Source organism: Oryctolagus cuniculus, chromosome 18 (genome assembly GCF_051225735.1).
Source record: "Oryctolagus cuniculus isolate XC-2025 breed Fujian yellow rabbit chromosome 18, ASM5122573v1, whole genome shotgun sequence".
NCBI lineage: Eukaryota > Metazoa > Chordata > Mammalia > Lagomorpha > Leporidae > Oryctolagus > Oryctolagus cuniculus.
The window spans coordinates 274,367-297,477 of NC_142884.1; the positions used below are offsets into that span (position 1 = coordinate 274,367).

Genomic DNA, 23,111 nt, shown 5'->3' on the forward strand with positions numbered 1-23,111 from the left:
GCCGGCGCCGCAAGGCGGAGGATTAGCCTACTGAGCCACAGCGCCGGCCTAAGATCTTCCTTTTTGTTGGTTCACCCCCCAAATAGCCGCCATGGCCGGTGCTGTGCCGAGCTGAAGCCAGGAGCCAGGTACTTCCTCCTGGTCTCCAACATGGGTGCAGGGCCCAAGGACCTGGGCCATCCTCCATTGCCCTTCCAGGCCACAGCAGAGAGCTGGAATGGAAGAGGGGCAACCAGGACAGAATCTGGCGCCCTGATTGGGACTAGAACCTGGGGTGCCAGCACCGCAGGCAGAGGATCAGCCTAGTGAGCTGCAGCGCCAGCCAGGTTTTTACATTTTTAAGAACTTGGTGGGGTGGTGGAATCACTTGAATAGTATGTGTTAAGCGAAACAAAAATTTCAATTTCTATCAATAAACTTGCATTTTATTAATAAAAGTTGCATGGATTGTGCTTTCTCTTGTTTGGTAAATACCTACATGAAATCCTTGGCTTTACCGCAGAATCTGAGGTTCTGAGCAGTAGGGCCTCGTGAACGCATGGCTGCTGGCCCTCGTGGTTCCCTGCAGAACACGGAACATGCACGTCTTTCTCCCTTTATATATACCATACACACAAAGGTACAAAAATGTATCATTTCGTCATCTTTTTTACCTCGAGTCCTGTAGGCCCTTCAGCGGTTGTCCTGGAAGAACGCATACTTTCTTCCATCCATGCAAGAAATGACGTTGAGACCCATTCCCTAATCCACAGCCCAGAGGCCAAATTTCCCAACTGTGCCAAGGATATTTTCTTCCTTTCTTATTTTATTCAAGCACAAACTAAAAACGCATTGCATTCTGTGGTCCCATCCCCACTTGGCTTCAATCTTGTGTGGATATTGTTTTACTTTTAAATAATCTTGACATTTTTGAAGTCTCCAAGCCAACGTTCCAAATTGCCCTCCACTTTACATTTGTCCATAAACAATGTGAAACAATCATAGTCAGATTTTACAGTTGTTTTTTCTCACAGACCCTGAACATTTCTCCACCTCATTAAACATTAAAAAAAAAAAGAGATTTATTCAAAAGGCAGAGTGATAGAGTGTGAGACACATGTAGAGATTTCCATCCATTGGTTCACTTCCCAGATGCCAGTAACAAGCCAGGACTAGGACAGGATGAGGCCCGCAGCCCAGAATTCCATCTGGGTCTATCACTTGGATGTCAGGAACCCAAGTACTTGGGCCATTGTCTGCTTCCTCCCAGGTGCATTAGCACGGAGCTGGATCAGAAGTGCAGCAGCGGGCCTGGGCTCCAATACCACATGCCAACGACACAAGCAGTGGCTTAACCTTAGGGACCACCCTAGCCCCATACACTTTTTTTAATGGTCAGTGTTCCCATTGTATGAATTTATCATTTTACACCTGCACACCCTCCCCCCCCCCCTTAGCTGGAAACTGAATGACTGTAAACATGCCATGAATGTCCACAACTCCCTACAAATAACATAGTTCTGTGTAATGCAAATAACTGTCCCTAACGAGAGGACGTCCCAGGTATACTGCAACACAAAAACTTTACCTACACACAGGCTGAGGTGACCTGGTGGAAAAGATTCCCACTATCAGGCTGCCCAGGTCCCTTCCGTATTCCCCATGGCCACAGGGTGAGTTTAAAAAGTCCTCTCAGCCACCTGCCTGTAGGCCAGCACCACTCAAGGAAGAACTTTCCGAGACGATGGAAATGCATGCAAGGGCTGAACTGTGGCTAGTAATAAAAAACCTTTGGCACCATCAAGGAGTTGAAGTTGTTTCATACTCAACTGGCTTTGTTAACGGAATACATGCATGAGCATTTACAGAACAGGTAAGACCAAGACACACAGCCATCCCTGCTCATGTGGACATTGTGGTGGACAGAGACAGACAGTAAATAATGAAACAAATTATCCAACGTGGCAACTTGAAAGCTTGAGATTTTTAATTCAAACTTATTTTTTGAACTGCTAGTATATTCATGTTTCAAAATTCCAAAAATATAAAAAAAATAGAATGGAAATTATTCCTCATCCCTGTCCTCCCACTTTTCCTCCTTAAGGGCAACCACTATGCCTGCTTGCTTTTCACACTTTCAGAGACTGTGTATTAAGCACAAGTTTCCTTTTTTCACAAATGGTAACATACCATATGCAGTTTTACACCTTGCTTGCCCCTCTCCCCCCAGAACTTGAAGCTCTTCCCATTAGTATATAAAGACAATCTCTTATTTTTAAGGCTGTGATCTCCATTCCACCACAATTACTCAGCTGGTTATTCACAGTGGATATGGAGGTTGTTTCCGAACTTTTACTTTTAAAATAAATAGCACGGTGAAAACCATGTACAGTCTGAACATGTGCAAATCCATTCCTACCAGCTTTGCTAAGCCAAGGGGTGACTGATGAACTGTCCTCAGAAGTTGCATCAATGCACAGCACTGGAAGTATGTAGGAAAAACCTCTGCCCCCTAAGAAAACTCAAGTCTGGTAAATACTGGGTGGAGGGCCATCATTACGACTCCCTTGACCCTCAAAAGATAATTTAAAGCACTACATGAAAGTCATTGGCAGGGAAAATGCTCAAACTATAGTAAGCACATGTTACAACAGAACTAGGGGGACTCCAAATTTCTAGACACAAGAAAACTATGCATATACGTGCATGTTCGTGTGCAAGATTTAGTGTACACTACATGTAGGTGTATACACACGTCTAAGAAAAAAATTGCAAGGAAAATTAGTAAAATCTAAATGTTAATGACCATCTATGGATGGCTGAAGTATGAAGGATTTTAAGTAAGGTTTTATACTTTTAAAATTTTTGTAGTTTTCCAAGTTTTACTACAAAGGACTCACACTACTTTTGTGAACAGTGTGAATTTTGCCTAGTTTACAATAATTTCCCCTGAGGAGTTTCTTACACATTTCAAAATATTTACAAGGACGACAGTAGGAATAGCACAGCTAGACAATGTGAATTGAAGGGGGAAGTGAAAAATATGCAAAGATCTGTTGCCTCTTCCACTCCTGCCTGCTGCCCAGTGGTGTTACTGCAGCCTTGTCTGACCCAGCATCCACTTTGAGAGGTGTCAAATCTGCTTCAGGATGTGCTGTTTTGGGTTCAGGAAGGAGGGAATGAGGCAATCACAGGTCCAGTGTCCAGGGCTATCTAGAACCAAATGCTGTTGCTGGTCCCATCTCCCCAGAGCGGGGAGGCATTCCCATGTGCATCCCCAGTCCCACACATCTTCCTGGTAGGGGGCAGTGAAGGACAGTGAAAAGCGGGGTTCTGCTATTAGATTGTCTGCTCACATCCTTGCTGGGCCATTTGATAGCAGGTCATTTCTCCTCTCAAGGCTGTCCAGTAGCAGCACTGTTAGTGGGCATGGGATGAAGTTTCCAGATGTTTACATGGTAAAATCAATAGAACCTCATGGGATGAGGAAGGGGAGGGGACAAAAACTTATTTCCTAATAGGATGGCAGGTGATAACAGCCCCATTAAAGGGTCAGAAGAGCATCCTGTATCCGAGTGCCGGTTCAAGCCTTGGCTGCTCCACTTCTAATCCAGCTCCCTGCTAATAAATATGGCCCAAATGCTTGCACCCATGTGGGAGACCCAGATGGAGTTCCTAGCTCCTGGCTTCAGCCTGTCCAGCCCCAGCTGATGCAGCCATTAGGAAAGTGAACCTGGAGATTGAAGATCTCTTTCTCTCTCTGTTTCTCCCTCTCTTTCTCACTCTGCCTCTCAAGAAAATAAATATTTAAAAAATTGTACCTTTTCTTAGTTATGTAAACAGAAAGTTATCTGCCAAGAATGAAAGACAAAGTAGTGCAGACCAAGGTACAACAGAGTAGCAATGAAAAGTGAGAGCCGACAAAGGAAATGTATGAGGATGCTATCAGAGGAAAATGTGAGAAATCAATCTAGGGCATCAACAGTATCTTACAGAGACCTCTGGAGATGAATGCAAAGTGGCTCCAAGAACCCTAGAAAACAGCTGTGCTCCAGTGGAAATCCCATCAGTGGTGATACTCTCAGCATCCAAGAACAAAAATGGACATTGCAAGTTCTCTGGTATTTTTTCCAAGATGATCATTCTTCCACTCAATTTTACACCCTGCAATCCAACATTCCTTTTGTAGTTTATTTTTAGGAACAAGTTTCTACATACTGAGATGTGCTGCGATCACATTTTCTTTCTTCCAATTTTTGATGGTGATGGATATTTAACATCACTAGAACAACTGCAGTGAGAAGAATATCAAACAAAAATGACCTGATTAAAGCTGTGCATTAACAGACAACTGTTCTGTATAACAGGGTAGATGATTTAGTGTCCTGGTAGGACAGACATTGGCTATAGCTATAAAAAATTTATAGGCATCGGCTTAGGAACAGTACATGATTGTTTCATTTGAGGTTAGAAAGTAGGTTTAGGGGCCGGCGCTGTGGCACAGTGCGTTAATCCTCCGCCTGCAGCGCCAGCATCTCATATGGGTGCTGGTTCTAGTCCTGTCTGTTCTTCCAATCCAGCTCTCTGCTATGCCCTGGGAAAGCAGTAGAAAATGGCCCAAGTCCTTGGGCCCCTGCACCCACGTGGGAGACCTGGAAGAAGCTCCTGGTTCCTGGCTTCAGATCGGCCCCACTCCAGCCATTGTGGCCATTTGGGGAGTGAACCAGCAGATGGAAGACCTTTCTCTCTGTCTCTCCCTCTCACTGTCTGTAACTCTACCTCTCACATAAACAAATAAATAAATAAATAATTCTTTAAAAGCAACAACAACAAAAAAGATAGTAGGTTTAAATCCTTAATTTTAGTATCCCTGTGCTAACAGATCAAGGACCACACTTTGAAACATGCTCTTTTTATGTCAAGAACAGCATGAGGACCGGTGCTGTGGCATAGCGGATAAAGCTGCTGCCTGCTGTACTGGCATCTCATATGGATACCAGTTCAGGGCCTGGTTACTCCACTTCCAATCCAGCTCTCTGTTATGGCCTATGAATATGGCTCAAGTTCTTGAGCCTCTGCACCCATGTGGGATACCTGGGGGAAGCTCCTGGCTTCATATATGTGCAGCTCCAGCCATTGTGGCCATCCAGGGAGTGAACCAGTGGGTGGAAGACCTCTCTCTCTGCCTCTGCTTCTCTGTAACTCTGCCTTTCAAATAAATAAATATTTATTTGAAATATATGGCGCTATGGTATGGCAAGTAAAGCCGCCGCCCACAGTGCCGGCATCCCATATGGGTGCTGGTTCGAGTCCTGGCTGCTCCACTTATGATCCAGCTCTCTGCTCTGTGGCCTGGGAAAGCAGTAGAGGAAGGCCCAAGTGCTTGGGCCCCTGCACCTGTGTGGGAGACCAGAAGGAAGCTCCTGGCTTTGGATCAGCCCAGCTCCAGCCATTGTGGCCATTTGGGGAGTGAACCAGTGGATGGAAGACTTCTCTCTGCCTCTGCCTCTCTGTAACTCTTCCTTTTAAACAAATAAATAAATCTTAAAAAAAAAAAAAAAAAAAACAGCATCAGTAAAGGTCAGAAACCTGTGTTTTCCTTTGGAGAAAAGTTAGAGAAGCAACATGAAGAAGGTAAAATTTCCCACTGTAGACATGTTAAGAATGTTCTCTGCATAAATGATGTCTTTTCTCTGGGCCTTGACAGTCAAGATAATGTCTTCCAATAGTCCTCCCGTAGGGGCCCTGTGCAAGGTTGGGGAGATGAGCTTCAAGAACAGTGGTAGTCACAAGAGTTCACAAGGCCCATTAGCAGAGCCCAGTGGAAGTCATTCCACCAGGCCAAAGCAAGGAGGGTGAAATGGGCAGGCTCAGGGTAGAGAAAATTTTAGGTTTTTTTATTTTTCTTTTAACAAATAAAAGATTAAATAAGAATGGGGTCAAAAGAGACTTAAGAAAAATGTCAAGTAAATGCACTGTGGGTTCTTGATCACATCATGAATGGAACAAAGAAAATAGAAAACAAAACACTTATAAGGCAATCAGGAACATTTGATATCTGATGATATCAATTTAGGTAACAACAATGTAGTCTTCTTTGAGATTTAATAAAATCAATCATATTTTCCTGTTTCATCACAGGCATTAAGTGAAATGAATATTTTTTCTTTTCTGCATTGCTCAAGTGGAGACAAACACAATAAGCTTGAGATCATTGCCCTGATTTAAACTGTTGCTTGCACACCATCAGTGCAAACAAACACAGCAGAAAAGGCAAATGGCTTAGTGTGATTATGAAAATGATTTTGTCCTTGTGGCTCAACATGGTTCATGTACATACAAAGTCTTTGCCTTTTAGGGATATATTCAGAAATAGTGATGAAGTAACATGATTTCTGGGACTGATGTTAACAATGAAAACACATGGGGCCAGCATTGTAGTGCAGCAGGTTAAGCCACTGCCTGTGATGCTGACAACCCATATGAGTGCTGGTTTTAGTACTGGCTGCTCCATTTTTTTTTTTTTTTTTTTAAGATTTTGTTTGTTTATTTGAGAGGCAGAGTTACACAGAGAGAGAAAGAAAGGTCTTCCACTGCTGGTTCACTCCCCAAATGGCCCCAACAGTCAGAGCTAGGCAGATCTGAAACCAGGAGCCAGGAGCTTCTTTTGGGTCTGTGTGGGTATAGAGGCCCAAGCAATTGGGCCATCTTCCACTGCTTTCCCAGGCCATAAACAGAGAGCTGGATTAAAAGTGGAGCAGTCGGGATACAAACCAGTGCCCATATGGGATGCCAGTACTGCAGGCAGAGGCTTAGCCACAGCACCAGCACCCTGCTCCAGGTCCTTGCTAATGTGTTTGGGAAAGCAGCGGAAGATAACCCAAATACTTGGGCCTCTGCCACCCATGTGGGAGACAGGATGAAGCTCCTAGCTCCTGGCATTGGCCTGGCCCAGCTCTGACTATTGTGGCCATTTGGGGAATGAACCAGTGGCTGGAGACCTCTCTCTCTCTCCCTACTTTCTATAACTCTGCCTTTCAAATAAATAAAATAAATCTTAAAAAAATAAAATGTCCACAATGAATGCTGAAAGATTATTTAGAAAAGTAAGTAGTTGTTGTCTTCTTTTCTTCACACCAACTGTGAATGCTACAAACAGTGAAAGATTTTCTAAAAAGTAAACTATATTTTACTTAGCTAATGATACTATTTGTTAAAATCAAATGTACATGATTGTACAGCTTTGGTCAATTTACGGAGTATAGAAATGTGTTGGCTGTGGTGCTAGGCTGGGTTTCTACCAGGGGTGAGAAAAGTCTGTTGTTTTCCTGAGCACTGTAGTATGTTGAGCAGCAACCCTGGTCTCTAGCCACTAGATGACAGTGGTACCCTTCCTTTGCTGACAACTGAGAATGTCTCCAGACATGACTAAACGTCCTCTGGGGGGCAAACCACCCTAGGCAAGAATCTCAGGCTAATAGCAACACTGGTTGTTCTAATGCAGTGGTTTTCAGCAAGCGCTGACTGCCCTCAGGAACACTGTGGAATTTCATGGGCACTTCTTTATCACATGACTTGGGGTGTGTGTGTATGCAATGTGGGAGGGAGCCACGCATGCTGCAATGACCATAAAGCAAAGGACTGGCCCCAGTGGACTATATATGTAAGGTATGAAACAACAATATATGCAATATATGAACTGAATCTCTGACTGATTTCTCATAAATGAATTGTTGCATGCTTGGAATTTACACAGAATTTTCAGGAAATGCAGCAGTATTTTGCTTTGTTCAAATTTTTTCATGAGTTAGTCAATACTCTAGAAAATCATATCCCAATCAAGAATGGCCCTCACACATTTCTGTGGCCAACAGCATACCCTGTACTAGTGTGCAAGTTACAGGCTGTTGCCCCAGATTTCTTTGTATAACTGGGCCCACACAATGGAAATGGCAAGATACTAACTGGCTCAGGAAGCATCATTTTACCACATTGCTCTATCACAAACTACTTTCACTTAAATTACCCTACACAAAATGAGGATATATGTTGATTTTTCTGCATTACGTATATGAGTAGGTTACATTCTTGGTGAATTTACTGTTCTGTAATGGAGGAAACATTTGAAAATATGTTATTAAAAGGGGCTCTGGGTTTGATGGATTTGGGAAGCATTATTTCCTTAGAAAGTCAGAGGTCACCATTAGTATTTTTACCCCAAGTCCCTATTTCCATGCATATGCCATGTGGACTTACCGCATTTTTATACCTGTGGTTCAAAAATCATCTGCAGAATTTCTCTCCTATGTGGATTCCCTGATGTCAAATAACACAGAAGTGCTCATGGAAGGCTCTTCCACCCCAATAACATGCACAGGGTTTTTTTCTTGTACGATTTCACGGATGTCAAACAATGCAAGGGCCCTGCTTGCTGGCTGTCCTGACTTTGCTTGGTTCGCAGAATTCTCTCCTGAACTCGAGTGCTGTGCTGAGTGTGAACTTGCGTCCGAGGACTGCTCCCGTCGTCGGTTACGTCCGCTGGGCTCCTCCTTTCTGGTGTGAGTTATCTGATGTCGGATGAGGTGAGAGCTCTGAATGAAACATTTCCCACACTGATGACATCTGAAGGGCCTGTTGCTTTGGTGAGTCCTCTCATCTTGACTCAAAGGTGGGTCACAGCTGAGGGCTTCTGCCCATTGGTGCTTTGTTAAAGCTGTCGTCTGCTCAAAGATGAGCCTTTGCCGGCATTCATAGGGCTTCTCCCCAGCATGTTTTCGCTGATGCTGGGCCAGGGAGGAGCTGTGCCTGAAACCCTTCCCACAGTGGTTACACTCGTAGGGCCGCTCCTCCGTGTGAGTCCTCAGGTGCAGAAAAAGGCAGGTGGTCCGAGAGAAGGCTTTCCCACACACGCTGCAGGTGTATGGCTTCTCCCCAGTGTGTGTTCTCTTATGCCGGCCCAGTGAAGAGTTCTGGTTGAAGGCCCGCCCACAGTCCTGACACTCGTAGGGTTTCTCCCCAGTGTGAATTCTCCGATGGACAGTAAGGTGTGTGCTGTGGCAGAAAGATTTCCCACATTCAGCACATTTATAGGGTTTGTCTCCCGTGTGGATTCGCTCATGTTGAACGAGGGAAGAATTCTGGCTGAAGGCCTTTCCGCACTCTTTGCACATATAAGGCCTTTCTCCTGTATGAATCCTCTTGTGCACTGTGAGGTGTGCATTATGGTTAAATGACTTTCCACAGTCAGTACATTTGTAGGGTTTATCCTGTACCTGGGTTTTTGTGAGTTCTGGAACAGCCTGACTGGAAGCTTTGCTACAGTCATTGTTTTCACAGGTCTGTTTCCCGGGGGAGCCTGTCTGTTGACTGACTGAGCTTGATTTAGGTTTCAAGTTTGTGACCTGTGAGCCATAAGGACAGATGTATTCTGTCTTAGAAATTTCTGGGAACGGATGTGGGTCTGTGCTCAGGACCTGGTTTTCCCCAAGTCCGAGACTTTCATAGTGTAGATCCTGAACTGGTGCTTCCTTGAGACCAAATCCCAGTCGTCTCATGCTATTCTGGCCCTTCTCGAGTGCCTGGCCCTGGCCCTCATGTTCCCGGTCTTTTCCCGACACGGAGGGATAGGACACTCCCCTTGGGGATCCTTCCTCTTTCGTGACACGGGATGGCTCCTCTTCTTGAGGGCCCTGCTCCTTGGAAGATGCCTGGCTTTCAGGTCTAGGCTCCCAGCCTGAAAGAAAACCAAAGAGCTCTGAGTGGTTGGGGGGAAAACTAGGGGTTACAGGCTCCTAATACCAGGGTCTATATTACTAACCTAGGATGCTAACGACCTGCTCTTCAAGGCTCAGCTCTCCTCTTATGTTGGTACCAAGCGTCCTGTCCTCAAACATGGCTTCACTCATCTGACAAATACTGAGCACCTGCTGTGGGCCAGTTACTGGCAATGAAGTGAAGGTGCACCAGGTTCCTATCTGTTGCTTTAATAAACTTACCACAAACTTAGCGCCTTAAATCAGTACATGATGATTATCTTACAGCCCTAGAATGTAGAAGTCCTAAAATCAAGGTGCCAACTGGTCTGTTCTTCCTGGAGGCTGTAGGGAAAGATCTGCTTCTTTGTTTCTCCCAGCTCCTAGAGGAAGCCTGCACTCTTTGGGTCTTTCTCTCATCTCTAGAGCCACAAGATACCATCTTCAAGTCTCTCAATGACATTTGCTTGTCATTACATTTCCTTTTATGACTCTGCCCCTCTTGTCTCTTATAATGATCCTTATGATTGCATTGGGCACATCCAATAATTCAGGATAACCAGTTCTGAGGATTAGGATGTGGACTTCACTGGGGGCCAGGCTTCCCCACTCACCCTAAATGTCTTCAGTCCCCCTCACCTGCTCAAGTCTTACCCATGAAACACACATGTTCAGTGTTGGTGCTGTGGTATAGTGGGCTAAGCCTCTGCCTGTGGCGCTGACATCCCATATGGGCACTGGTTCATGTCCCAGCTGCTTTTCTTCTGATCCAGCTCTCTGCTAGTGCTCTGGGAAGGCAGTGGAGGATGGCCCAAGTGCTTGGGCCCCTGCACCCACTGGGAGATATAAAGCAGTTTCTGGCTTCTGGTTTTGGATCATCCCACATTCAGCCATTGCAGTCATTTGGGGATTGAACCAGTAAACTCTCTGTCTCTCCGTCTCTCCGTCTCTCTCTCTTTTTTTTTTTTTTTTTTTTTTGACAGGCAGAGTGGACAGTGAAAGAGAGAGAGACAGAGAAAGGTCTTCCTTTTCCGTTGTTTTACCCCCCCCAACGGCCACTGCGGCCGGCGCGCTGTGGCTGGCGTATTGTGCTGATCCAAAGCCAGGAACCAGGTGCTTTTCCTGGTCTCCCATGCAGGTGCAGGGCCCAAGGACTTGGGCCATCCTCCACTGCACTCCCGGGCCACAGCAGAGAGCTGGACTGGAAGAGGAGCAACCGGGACAGAATCTGGTGCCCCGACTGGGACTAGAACCTGGGGTGCCGGCACCGCAGGCGGAGGATTAGCCTATTGAGCCATGGCACCAGCCTCTCCATCTCTCTTTCTGTAACTCTACCTCTCAAATAAATAAAATCTTTTTTTAAAAAAAGATTTATTTATTTATTTGTTTGACAGTAGAGTTACAGTGAGACAGAGATAAAGGTCTTCCTTCCTTTGGTTCACCCCCGAAATGGCCGCTGCGGCCAGCGCTGTGCTGATCCAAAGCCAGGAACCAGGTGCCTCCTCCTGGTCTCCCATGTAGGTGCAGGGCCCAAGCACTTGGGCCATCCTCCACTGCCCTCCCGGGCCACCACAGAGAGCTGGACTGCAAGAGGAGCAACCGGGACTAGAACCCGGCGTCCATATGGGATGCCGGTGCTGCAGGCGGAAGATTAGCCAAGTGAGCCATGGCGCCAGGCCCCATAAAAAAAAAAAAAGAAAGAAACACACACGTTCAAGGTCTATCTCACCACACTACAGTGTCTATATACAATGTTTAGAACTGACAGGTAGTGCGTGTCCAGAAATATTAGTCTGGAGAGCCTCACCAAGGGAAAAATGAGAGCTTAGCTGCAGAAGTGCTGGAAGAGCTAATGTTGGCTGGGTACTAGACCCCCTTAATCTCTCACCTTTAACTCCCAAATTTGACTGCACAGAACCCAGACGGGCCTTACAAAACATAAGCCCACACAAAAGCCTGTATACCAACATTTACAGTAGCACTATTAATAACAGCCAAAAACCCAGAAACAATCCAAATGTCTACCAACCAGTGGATAAACAAAATCATCTATGCATATAATCATATAATCCTCAGCCATAAAAAGAAACAAAGTGGCTGGCGCCGTGGCTCACTAGGCTAATCCTCCGCCTTGCGGCGCCGGCACACCGGGTTCTAGTCCCGGTTGGGGCACCGGATTCTGTCCCGGTTGCCCCTCTTCCAGGCCAGCTCTCTGCTGTGGCCAGGGAGTGCAGTGGAGGATGGCCCAAGTGCTTGGGCCCTGCACCCCATGGGAGACCAGGAGAAGTATCTGGCTCCTGCCATTGGATAGGCGTGGTGCACTGGTTGCAGCGCGCCGGCCGCGGCAGCCATTGGAGGGTGAACCAACGGCAAAAAAGGAAGACCTTTCTCTCTGTCTCTCTCTCTCACTGTCCACTCCTGCCTGTCAAAAAAAAAAAAAAAAAAAAAGGAACAAAGTATTGACATTTGCTACAACATATGGAGGAATTCAAAGGCATTATGCTAAGTGAAAGAGATGACAAAAAGGTCATATTTTTAAAATTTTTTTTAAAGATTTATTTTATTTATTTTAAAGACATAATTACAGAGAGAGGTAAAGACACAGAGTTAGAGAGAGGTCTTTTATCTGACGGTTCACTCCCCAGATGGCTGCAGTGGCCAGAGCTGTACCCATCCGAAGCCAGGAGCCAGGAGCTTCTTCCGGGTCTCCCATGTGGGTGCAGGGGCCCAAGGACTTGGGCCATCCTCCATTACTTTCCCAGGCCATAGCAGAGAGCTAGATCAGAAGAGGAGCAGCTGGGGCTAGAACTGGTGCCCATATGGGATGCTGGCACTTCAGGCCAGGGTTTTAACCTGCTGTACCACAGCGCCGGCCCCAAGGTCATATATTAAAAGATTCCCTTGGAGGCTGGTGCTGTGGCATAGCGGGTAAAGCGACTGTGGTGTAGTGGCTGAAGCTGCTGCCTGTGGTGCTGGCATCCCATACGGGTGCCAGCTTGAGTTCCAGCTGCTCCAGTTCTGATCAGCTCCCTGCTAATGTGCCTGGGAAGGCAGTGGAGGATGGCCCAAATGCTTGGGTCCCTGTACACACATGGGAGACCCAGAAGAAGCTCCTGGCTTCTGGCCCAACTCTGGCCATGGTGGCCATTTGGGGAGTGGACCAGTGGATGGAAGTTCTCTCTCTCTCTCTCTTTCTCTCTCTCTCTGTAACATGCCAGATGGGATCATGACTTACCTAAGCCAATTATGTCAATCTAGATCCCCTTTTCCAGTCTCCTTACCAACAAAGGTCAGAGTAGGTGGTTAGTGATCAAGTCTTGACCAAACATAACTCAATGAATAACATCTGGAATTCTAATAAAAGAGGACAGATATGGCTGGCACTTATCTTCCTACTTCCTCTCTTCCTTTTTTTGTCTGACCATGGATATGAAGACTGGAATGCCTGCAATGCCTGCAGACACACTGTAACCCTGAGGAAAGCAACACTCAGTTGCTCTAACCTGGCTTTAAGGTATCTACAGCTAAATAAAATCCTTTCTGACAAAAGAACAGAATGGTGTAGGGATCAGGATTACAGAATCCAGACATGCAAGAATGAAATGGAGAAGATGAAGAAGGGTAGTTTCATGTATCAGAGATGATCCCATGGAAAGGCATGCTGAAAAAGCTAGTGAGGGGGGAACAATCTAGAAAGAGCAGAGTGGAAGGAAGGGGTGGGATTCTGACCACTGGAGAAGAGGCAAATGGTTTCTGAGCTCAGAGGGAGGGAGCACAGATGAAGGGGCTGTGGAGCACCATGCAGAAAACAGTGAACAGTGCAGGCCTGCTGGAAAGCTTGGCCCTTTCTACACCAGGAACTTGGATTTGGGGAGAGTTTCTGCTACCCTAATGATAAGAGTGGTTCACTGTAACCACACTGTTGGGGCACAATGTGGTTTATTCCAAACACTGGCTTTCCCTTGGGAAAAGGCCTGCAATAGGCAGATGATGCCTATGCGTGAACAGTCCCCATAAAAATCCCTGACCCTGAGTCTCCAAAAGATTCCCTGGTAGACAGTATTTCTTTCATCTTGTTACAGCTCATTGCTGGGGGAACTAAGCACATCCTGTGTGACCACAGGTAGAGGATTCTAGAAACTGGTGCCTGGTTTCCTCTGGATTTTGGCCCTCTACTGGTTTTACTCTGTAGTCTTTTACTCTATAACCAATCACAGCTGTGTCCTGTGGGGTCTCTTAGTAAAAGGGGGTGATCTTGTGGACCCTGAAACACCACCTTTTCTACAAAGTGCATCTCCAGTGACCTGCTGGGCTACTTCTGCTAGAGGTACCTATTTGGTCAGTTCTCACCTGGATGACAGCTCTGTGTGATTCCTCTCTCTGCTACCCATAGTTCAGCTCCTTGCTCCAGCTGGGAGATGACTTCAGGTTTGGGAAGCTCAGGACCTGGAAACAGACACAGAGGTTGGCAGCAGCCCTGAACAAGAAGATCAATCCTGGCTCTAGCCTATTCTCTTCAATGTCAGGATGTATGGACAGTTCACCACAAAGTGAAGGCTTTGCTTCGGGACAGCAAAAAGCAGATGCCTCCTGCATGAACGTACCCATAGGTCAGGTCCTCACACTAGAGGCCTCACACCTCTAACTCGGGAACACTCAGTCACAGCAGCTCAGGCAGCAGCTCTTACCCACAGACAGCAGATGCCCAAAGGTCTCCAACATCACATCACGGTACAGGGTCCTCTGCGTAGGGTCCAGCTGCCCCCACTCTTCCTGGGTAAAGTCCACAGCCACATCTCGGAAGGTCACAGGCTCCTGAAATATCACACAATTCTCAATCAGCTAGACTGTTCCCATCAGTGCTCCCTGAGGAAGGAGAAAACAGGCAGGCCAGAATCATGAGAGAAATTGTGCCCTAAGTGATGTGAGTCAGGTGCAACTGGGGACTTACGGAGTCACCACAAATAGGAGTAGGTTGTAAAGTGAGACACTGAGAACAACCACAGCTGATGGACAGGTGAGGGGGCCAAAAAAGATCATCCTAAACAGCTAACTTCTAAGTTTCTGGGCCGAAGAAATGGCTATTATATAACGATACTGTTTTGGAATAATTTGCTACACAGCAGGGCTTAACTTACATATACTCACTAATCCTTTGATACGAAGTAACACTGATCACCCTTCCTGAGAAAAATGCTGTATAGGAGGGTGTCAGAGACTCACCTGCCATCAGGACCTGGCAGGCTCATGTAACTGTAGCCGGCCAGGTTAAGAGCTGACAAGAGCACTTACCCTGTGAGTAGCAGGGTCAAAGACTTAAAGGAGAATGTGTCCTGTATGAGGAAGCAGCAGGACTAAGAACTGATTGATTATGGGGAAATACAGGCCCTCTGTGGTCAAATTCTGGAAAAGAGCTGGAAATTAGGTCAGATTTTTATGTGAAAAATTTCAATTTTTAAATGAACATAGCATATCTAAAATGTGTCCTACAAACAAAACCCTTCTGTGGGTTGACGTGGCTATGTTTGAAACAGGTATTTCTGGATCAGTATTGGCTCAGTTCCTCCCTTAGAAACACCAAGCATTTATCCAGAGTCCACATCTATAAAAGCATCACCCTTTGGAAACTGTGATAGGAAAGAAGTGGCTGAAAAACACTTCCTATAGGACGATGGAATAGCCACGTGCAAAAGAATAATGGTGACTCCCCACCTCACACCAAAAATAAAAATGAACCCAAAGGCATATAAATTTAAGATCTAAAACTACAAAATTATCTGGGCCAGTGCTGTGGCTCACTCGGTTAATCCTCCGCCTGTGGTGCCGGCATCCCATATGGGCGCCGGGTTCTAGTCCCAGTTGCTCCTCTTTCAGTCCAGCTCTCTGCTGTGGCCTGGGAAGGCAGTGGAGGATGGCCCAGTGCTTGGGCCCTGCAACCACATGGGAGACCAGGAGGAAGCACCTGTCTCCTGGCTTCGGATCAGCGCAGCACCGGCCATAGCAGCCATTTGGGGAGTGAACCAACAGAAGGAAGACCTTTCTCTCTCTCTCTCTCTCTCTCTCTCTCTCTCTCTCTACAGTTCTACCTGTCAAATAAATAAAAAACAAAAAATAAACAAACAAAAAAAACCCTACAGAATTCTCGAAAGAATACAAGGGACAAATCTTTATGATCCCGATTTGGCAAATGATTTGTAGACATGAAAGTAGAAGCACAAGTAACCACAGAAAATATAAATACATTGTACTCCATCAAAACTAAAAATTTTTGTTGTTCAAAAGACACTGTGAATGGTTCCTTCTCATCTTTTGACATAGAAGGGACCCCTTTCAGCCTTGCTATGGTAGGCTGAATAATGCACCCCAAAATATGTAGGTCTGGCTAATAGGATCTCTAAGTCCTAGTTCCTAGAATCCGAATATGACCATATATGGTGAAAGAGACTTTGCAGATTGACTAAGACTATAAAGTGAGATTTTCCTAGTGGGGCCCAAATGCAATTTCAAGTGTCTTTATAAAATGTCAGTAAAGAGGGAGTTTTGACTATAGAAGATGGAAGGCAATATGACCACTAAAGCAAGATGCAGCATTTCTCACTTTGACGATGAAGGGAAGGCTCTGAGGCATGGAATGTAAGATCTACAACTTTCACAGCTGCAAAAGGCAAGGAAATGGGTTCTCCCCTGGAACCTCAGTAGGGACGGTGGCTCTGATCATACTTTGGTTCCAGCATGATGAAACTTATTTCAGACTTCTGAGCTCGTGAGTTATAAGATTAAATGTGTGTTTTAAGTCACCACTTTTGAAGTGACTTATTACCTCAGTCACAAAGCCCTTTACTTCAGGTCCTTGCCTCTTGTGGTGAACAGCCTCCAGTATGGCTCCCAGTGAACCCCAGCCCTACTATAGTTCCCTCCTACACCAAGCAAGACCAGCTGTGGCTGATAGTGTACTGTGGAAACAACAATGTGAATGCTGAACCAAGGACACAAAAGGCATTGTAGCTTCTGCCTTGTCCTATTCCAGATCACTCAGTTTGTGGGAAGCCCGACATGCTGTTTGAGGAAACTCAAGCAGTTCCACAGAGATGGCCACATAGACAAGAACTGAGGCTTCTGCCAACAGCCAGGCAGGTGAGCATCTTGGAGATGGGCCTTCCGCTTCCAGTCCAGTCTCAGGTGACTAAACCTAGGGTGATGTATTGACTGTAACCTCATGAGCCTGAGCCAGAACCACTGGCTAAGGCTTGTTAGGATTCCTAACCATCAGAAACTGTGAGATGGGGCCGGAGCTTTGGTGTAGCGGGTAACACCACCTGCAGTGCCTGCATCCCATATGGGCACTGGTTCAAGTCCTGGCCGCTCCACTTCCAATCCAGCTCTCTGCTATGGCCTGGGAAAGCAAAATGGCCCAAAAGAGAGACCCAGAAGAAGTTCCTGGCTCCTGGCTTCGGATCAGCTCAGCTCCAGCCGTTGTGGTCAATTGAGGAGTGACCCAGCGGATGGAAGACCTCTCTCTCCCTCTGCCTCTCCTTCTCTGTGTAACCCTTACTTTCAAATAAATAAATAAATCTTAAAAAAATAAAAAAGAAAAAGAAACAACTGTGTGATACTTATTGTGGTCTTAGGCCAGTTCCATTTTTTGGTTGTTACACAGCAACAAATAATTAATATATTTCCTTTCAAGCCTTTTTACTTATTCTACGCCTCTCATCCACAGCAGGAATAAACTAGTCACATTTCATACATCTGAAAACCGGCAATCTAAGATTATAGTAGTCTCACATCATGCACCTAACTCTGAAATAACGCGAATTCCCATAAACAAGCCAATCACACACATTAGGAAATACAGAATTTCAAAGTTGCAGAGCTCTAGGAAGTACGAATTATTTTTGGTTTCTGCCACACGGAGGTAGCACTTTTTGGGGAACAGAAGCAGCAGCCACATTGTCTGCAAGTGTGGGAGCTTCGAAGGCTCTGGGCAGTTCTCCCCCAGCCCCACAGCGGCTGACCACACCACCTCGATGCATGCTGGCCTGTCCTTACCCCGAGGCTGTGCGCCATTCCCAGGGCAGGAGCTTCGCGGTGCGGGGGTCCTGGAGGGTGCCTGACCACGCATCACAGCATCTCTATTCCATCATAACCCGCCATCTGGGCGGGGGCCGACGCTGCGGTCGCTCTACCTGTCCTCACGGGTGTGGGGGGCGGGGCCGAGGGCAGCGTTAGGAACGGCTCCTGTCCCGTCCGAGGACGAGGAGGCCGGGGCGACCCGAGATCGCCTATTCGGCGTCCCCACGTCCTGCCGGCCGGTCACGAGGCCCGATCTGCGCCTCCGGGTGTAAAGGCTGAAACCGCCGCGCCCTCCTCATCGCGCGTCCTGAGGTGAAGGGGTCACTCCCGCGGGGACGACTGGCCCGGAGCCCGCAGCCGTCGTTATTTGTTACCTGCAGTCGAACGGCCGGTAGCTCTGCAGCCATCGTCACTCCTGCTGCTTCGTCCTCGGGGCCCATCTGGGGCCGACGGATTGAGGACAGAAGCCCGAGGAGAGCCCCAAATCACAGGGCCGCCTCCACCAACCCGACCACCGGACTAGCCGCTCACGGAACAATGGCGGCTGCGCCGGCGACGCTGTGACTACAACTCCCAGAAGGCCGCGCGGCACTGCGCAGCGCCAGGCCAATGGAGGCCTCCGCCCTCCTGGCTTTCGACCAATGGAGGACTTCTGAGGCCGCGGCCAATGGGAGGCTCCGCCTGCCGGTCCCGCGGCACCCGATCGCTTGCCGGCTCTCTGTGGTGCCCGGCGAGCTGAGGCGTCCGTGCCCAGGGCCCGCGTGGGCGGCCACCGAGGGGCCCCGCATGTCGGGGCCCACATTCCCATCCTGACGGCCGAGGGGCCGGTGGAGTCCGAGCGGCGGCGCTTGGATGGCGGGCTTCCCGCAGCCCCCGTCGTAGCTCTGCCGCGGACTGCAGGGGCTTCGGGCTGGACCGCTGGGCCGGGTCCTCCCGGCCGGACAAAGCCTGGGGGGTGCCTGGGCGTAGGCTAGAGATTACCGTCCTCCTCAAAAACACACAGTCACCTCAGCGCGTGAGTGTCGTGGACGTGCTCGTCGTCGGGGAAGGCGACTCGTGGCCAGCAGGGGGCGAGCGAGGCTCGCGGGAGCTGGTCGCGCCCCTGGACCGTGGGAGGCGCCCGCGGCGGAGTCGGGGACCCCTTTACTGGGAGTTCATGGGAGCCGGAGAGGCTCACCGAGATGCGTGTGCCCCTCCACGAGTGTCTCTGGCGGAAGCGCCAGGCACGCAGCAGGGAAGAGAACGGATACCCGCCGGCTGACGGTGCAGCGGGGAGTGTGCGAAATGAACCCGGTCCCCAGCAGGCGCGGAGCGGCTGCCTCCCGGTCCTCCCTTCTCCGACCCTTGCCCCCTCCCCACCGCCCTGCAAAGGGCCAGCAGTACCAGGAGGAGTCCCAGGTGTTAAACAAAAGTTATAGGAGGCCACTGTTTCCGACTAAGCTCCTGTGCTAGGCGCAAACAACACAGCAAATAAAAGGGGAGCCGCTTATGCCAAATGCAACATCACCAAACAGAAACTTTCAGGAAGCAGATCCCCAAATAGAACAGTTTCTCCCCAAGGCAGGAGAGTGGTTTACCTAAGTGTAATAAGGAAGTCCCCTCTGCTTTAACTTAAAAAAAAAAAAGTTTATTTTATTTGAAATGCAAAGTTACAGAGAGAGATAGAGACACACAGAGAGAGGAGTCTTCTGTCCACTGGTTCACTTCCCAGATAGCCGCAACAACTGAGATTGGGCCAGGCTAAGCCAGGAGCCAGAGTCTCCCATGTGAGTGCATGGCCCCAAGGGCGTAGGCCGTCCTCCACTGCTTTCCCAGGAGCATTAGCAGAGAGCTAGATTGGAAGTGGAGCAGCTGGAACTGGAACCGGTGGCCATGCTAACTCACTGAGCCACAGTGCCAGGATCCTCTGCTTTAACTCTAAAAAGAAAAGTAATCTGATGTTAAACAATGAGCTTCCCCCCCCCCCCCGTTGTCTCCTCGTTCCCACCTTTCAAACGTCACTGTTCTCCCAGTGGGACCCTTCTCCCAATAGGACCCTTCATTCTATCTTTTTAGAATGGAGGTTGCTCATTTCATGAATTTCAAGTAAAAACCAATTATGTCTGTAACTAGATTTGTTGTACATTTTTCTTTTGATAGATGTGCTCACTCACCAGGACAGGTGGCAGCAGCTGCTGTGGAAATGATGGGTCCGACAGCCTCCAGGAGCCCGACTTTGCCTTCTCTGGGAGCCCGCCACATTCTCAGGCAATATCCCCTTCTCTGTGGGCAGAGGAAGTACAGGAAGGATCTGTTGCCTTTCCTTTAGCAGAGTTCCCTGGGATGGAGAGGGCTGTTGAAGATCTATTGTCTTTTCCTTAGTAGAAGCCGGTGTGTTCATTTGGAACCAGTCACTAGGCTCAGCTTTCCTCCTGGTTCTAATGGTGCTGAGTTTGAGATTCGTGATGTTTCCCTGTATGTTTTCCTTTTTCAGTTCTGGTAGTTTTGTTTTTGTGATTCTAAGATAGAAATTTGTCTATTGCAGTAATTTTCTGTGGGTCGGCCTAAGAGCCCTTGGGAGTTCCTGAGACACTCTGAAGGGGTAGTGAGTTCCAAACTAAGTCCATAATAATACTGAGATGTTGGCTTTTTCTTTCATTTTCTCATGAATATATGGTAGTTTTTCAGAGGCCACTGAAGAGTAATACTGGAACCGATTAAAGGGACAAACAGCTATGGATATTCAGCTGCTTTCTGTCAAGCCAGACATTAAAGAGATTTGAATAATATAATGCAGTTCCTCTCTTTTTAATAATTTTTGTTTTGAAAATGTAATTATGTTTTATCAGGTTATGCATTTATTTTTAAAAATATGTTGTATTAGTTTTCCACAGCTGCAGTAATAAAATACTACAAACTGGGTGTTTTAAGCATCACAGCTTTCCTGTCTCACAGTTATAGAGGTAAAAACATGAGATCAAAATGTTGGCATGGGGGCTGGCATGTGGCACAGGGGGTTAAGCCACCACCTGCAACGCCAACATCCTATATCAGATTGCAAATTCTGGCTGCTCCACTTCCAAACCAGTTCCCTGCTAATGTACCTGGGAAACATCAGAAAATGACCCAAGTATTTGGGCCCCTGTCACCCACGTCAGACCTGTGTAAAGTTTCAGGTTCCTGACCAGCGCCGCAGCTCAGCTCAATAGGCTAATCCCCTGCCTGTGGTGCCGGCACCCCGGGTTCTAGTCCTGGTCGGGGCGCAGGATTCTGTCCTGGTTGTTCCTCTTCCTGTCCAGCTCTCTGCTGTGGCCCGGGAGTGCAGTGGAGGATGGCCCAAGTGCTTGGGCCCTGCACCCGCATGGGAGACCAGGAGAAGCACCTGACTCCTGGCTTCGGATTGGCGCAGTGCGCTGGCCGCAGCGGCCATTGGGGGTGAACCAACAGAAAAGGAAGACCTTTCTCTCTGTCTCTCTCTCTCACTATTCACTCTGCCTGTCAAAAAAAAAAAAAAAAGTTTCAGGTTCCTGGCTTCAGCCTAACCCAACCCAATTCTGCTTGTTGCTGCCATTTGGGAAATAAACCAGCAGATGGAATACCTCTTTCTCTGTGTGTGTCTCCCTCTCTCTGTCACTTATTGCCTAGCAAATAAATACAATAAATATTCATGAAAAAGATGCTGGTTCTTTCTGAGGGCTGTGAGATGGAATCTGCTCCATTCCTTTTCTTCTCTTGATTTGCTGGCAATCTTTGTCCTTGGCTTGCAGAAATCTGACTATCTTCATGTGGCTTTCTTTCCTAAATTTCCCACTTTAAAAATATCTTTATGTATTTGAAGATGGTGGTGTAAGAAATGACCATGGCATATTTTCCTAAGAGACTTAGCTTTGCTTTTGTGGGACCATGATACTAGGCCTCAGTAGCATGTGGGATAGAGGTTTGCAAAAACTCCAAAGTAGATCAGGGGCTGACTTTGCTTTGAAGACCTTGTACTGCTTGTTATCTCTGTAACTTGCAGCAGTTCTGTAATCTGTAGCCATGGGCTGTCTGGTACACAATGCTCTCCTGTCTCAATTCCTGGAGCCTGGATGACACTCCAGTGTAACTCCCCTTCCCCGTGCTAGATCTGCCCAGCAGCACCCTCTCCTGTTCCTCTCCCTCACCCTGCTTCAGGCGCTGTGTGGGGCTTAGCTTGCACCTCCTATTTGAAAGGCACTCTGCATGGCAGGGATAAAAGGAGCGGAGTTTCTGAGGGTAGTGCCTGCTTCCACTGGCTGATCACTGCTGTTCAGACCAGCTATCAAGAAGTGTCTCACTTTCTGCTTCCTTCATGCTTCTGAGTCCATTCTTTGGTGCGTAGGTGATCTCACATGGGCTTATTTCCCATGGTGAACCAGAGTTGGGGAGAGTGAGAGACAGAAATCTCCCATCCACAGGGTCACTCCCCAGATGTAGACAATAACTGGGAACAGGGCCAGACCAAACCCAGGAGCCAGGAACGCAACCCGGGTCTCCCATGTGGATGACAGGGACCCAACTACTTTAGCCATCACCTGCTGCCTCCCAGAGTGTGTATTATCAGGAAGCTGGAATTGAAAGTGGAGCCAGGATTTCAACTCGGACTCCATTTAGGGATGTGGACATCCTAAGCAATGTCTGTAACTACTGTGCCAAACGCCCACCACTAAATTCCCCTCCTTGCATTTTTTTTTTAAATAAGGACATTAGTCATGTTAGAGCAGGGTTCACCCTAACGACCTCATTTTAACTTAGTTACTTAGTAAAAACTGGGTCTCCATCATGTGGCAGTGTGGGTTAGAACTTCAACATATAAATTTGGGGCTGGGGCAGAGGGGGATATAGTTCATCTTATTATGTATGTTAATATACAATGGACTTGTTTTTAAAAATTAAAATTATATATTAGTTTTTTTCTCACTTTTAATGCCTGACACAGTAAATATTGATAGCTCCTACATAAACAAAAAATTTGGGATCCTCAGTAATTTTTAAGAGTGTAAAGAGGTCTTAAGACATAAAAAACTCAAGACACATTTATCTGTAGCATTTTTCCCCCTAAGATTTATTTTATTTATTTGAAAGAGTTATAAAGAGAGGTAGAGACAGGGAGAGAGAGAGATCTTCCATCTGCTGGTTCATCCCCCAAATGGCTGCAGTGTCTGAAGCTGAGCCAATGCGAAACCAGAAGCTAGAAGCCTCTTCCAGATCTCCCATGTGGGTGCAGGGGCCCCAGGACTTGCGCCATCCTCTGCTGCTTTCCCAGGCCACAGAAGAGAGCTGGATCAGAAGTGGAGCAGCCGGTACTTG

The 23,111-nt window shown here is 47.3% G+C and overlaps 1 protein-coding gene across 4 annotated transcripts; it reads right to left on the minus strand.

Annotated features, from left to right (window-relative positions):
* Window positions 1–403: 403 nt before the first annotated feature.
* Window positions 404–18,381, minus strand: ZNF8 (zinc finger protein 8). 4 transcript variants are annotated; one of them, XR_016225098.1, is made up of 6 exons: window positions 18,179–18,381; window positions 14,420–14,546; window positions 14,082–14,177; window positions 8,236–9,712; window positions 654–4,270; window positions 404–562 (listed from the first exon to the last, which is right to left on the minus strand). XR_016225098.1 is itself a non-coding variant. In XM_070063355.2 (5 exons), exons 1-4 carry the CDS (start codon window positions 18,242–18,244, stop codon window positions 8,283–8,285), a joined length of 1,719 nt encoding a protein of 572 aa, XP_069919456.2. In that variant the 5' UTR covers window positions 18,245–18,381; the 3' UTR covers window positions 404–562; window positions 8,236–8,282. The 4 variants fall into 4 exon arrangements, 3 of the variants coding, with proteins under 3 accessions (XP_069919456.2, XP_069919455.2, XP_069919457.2); XM_070063355.2 differs by lacking the exon at window positions 654–4,270; XM_070063354.2 differs by having other exon boundaries at window positions 404–4,270.
* Window positions 18,382–23,111: the final 4,730 nt, after the last annotated feature.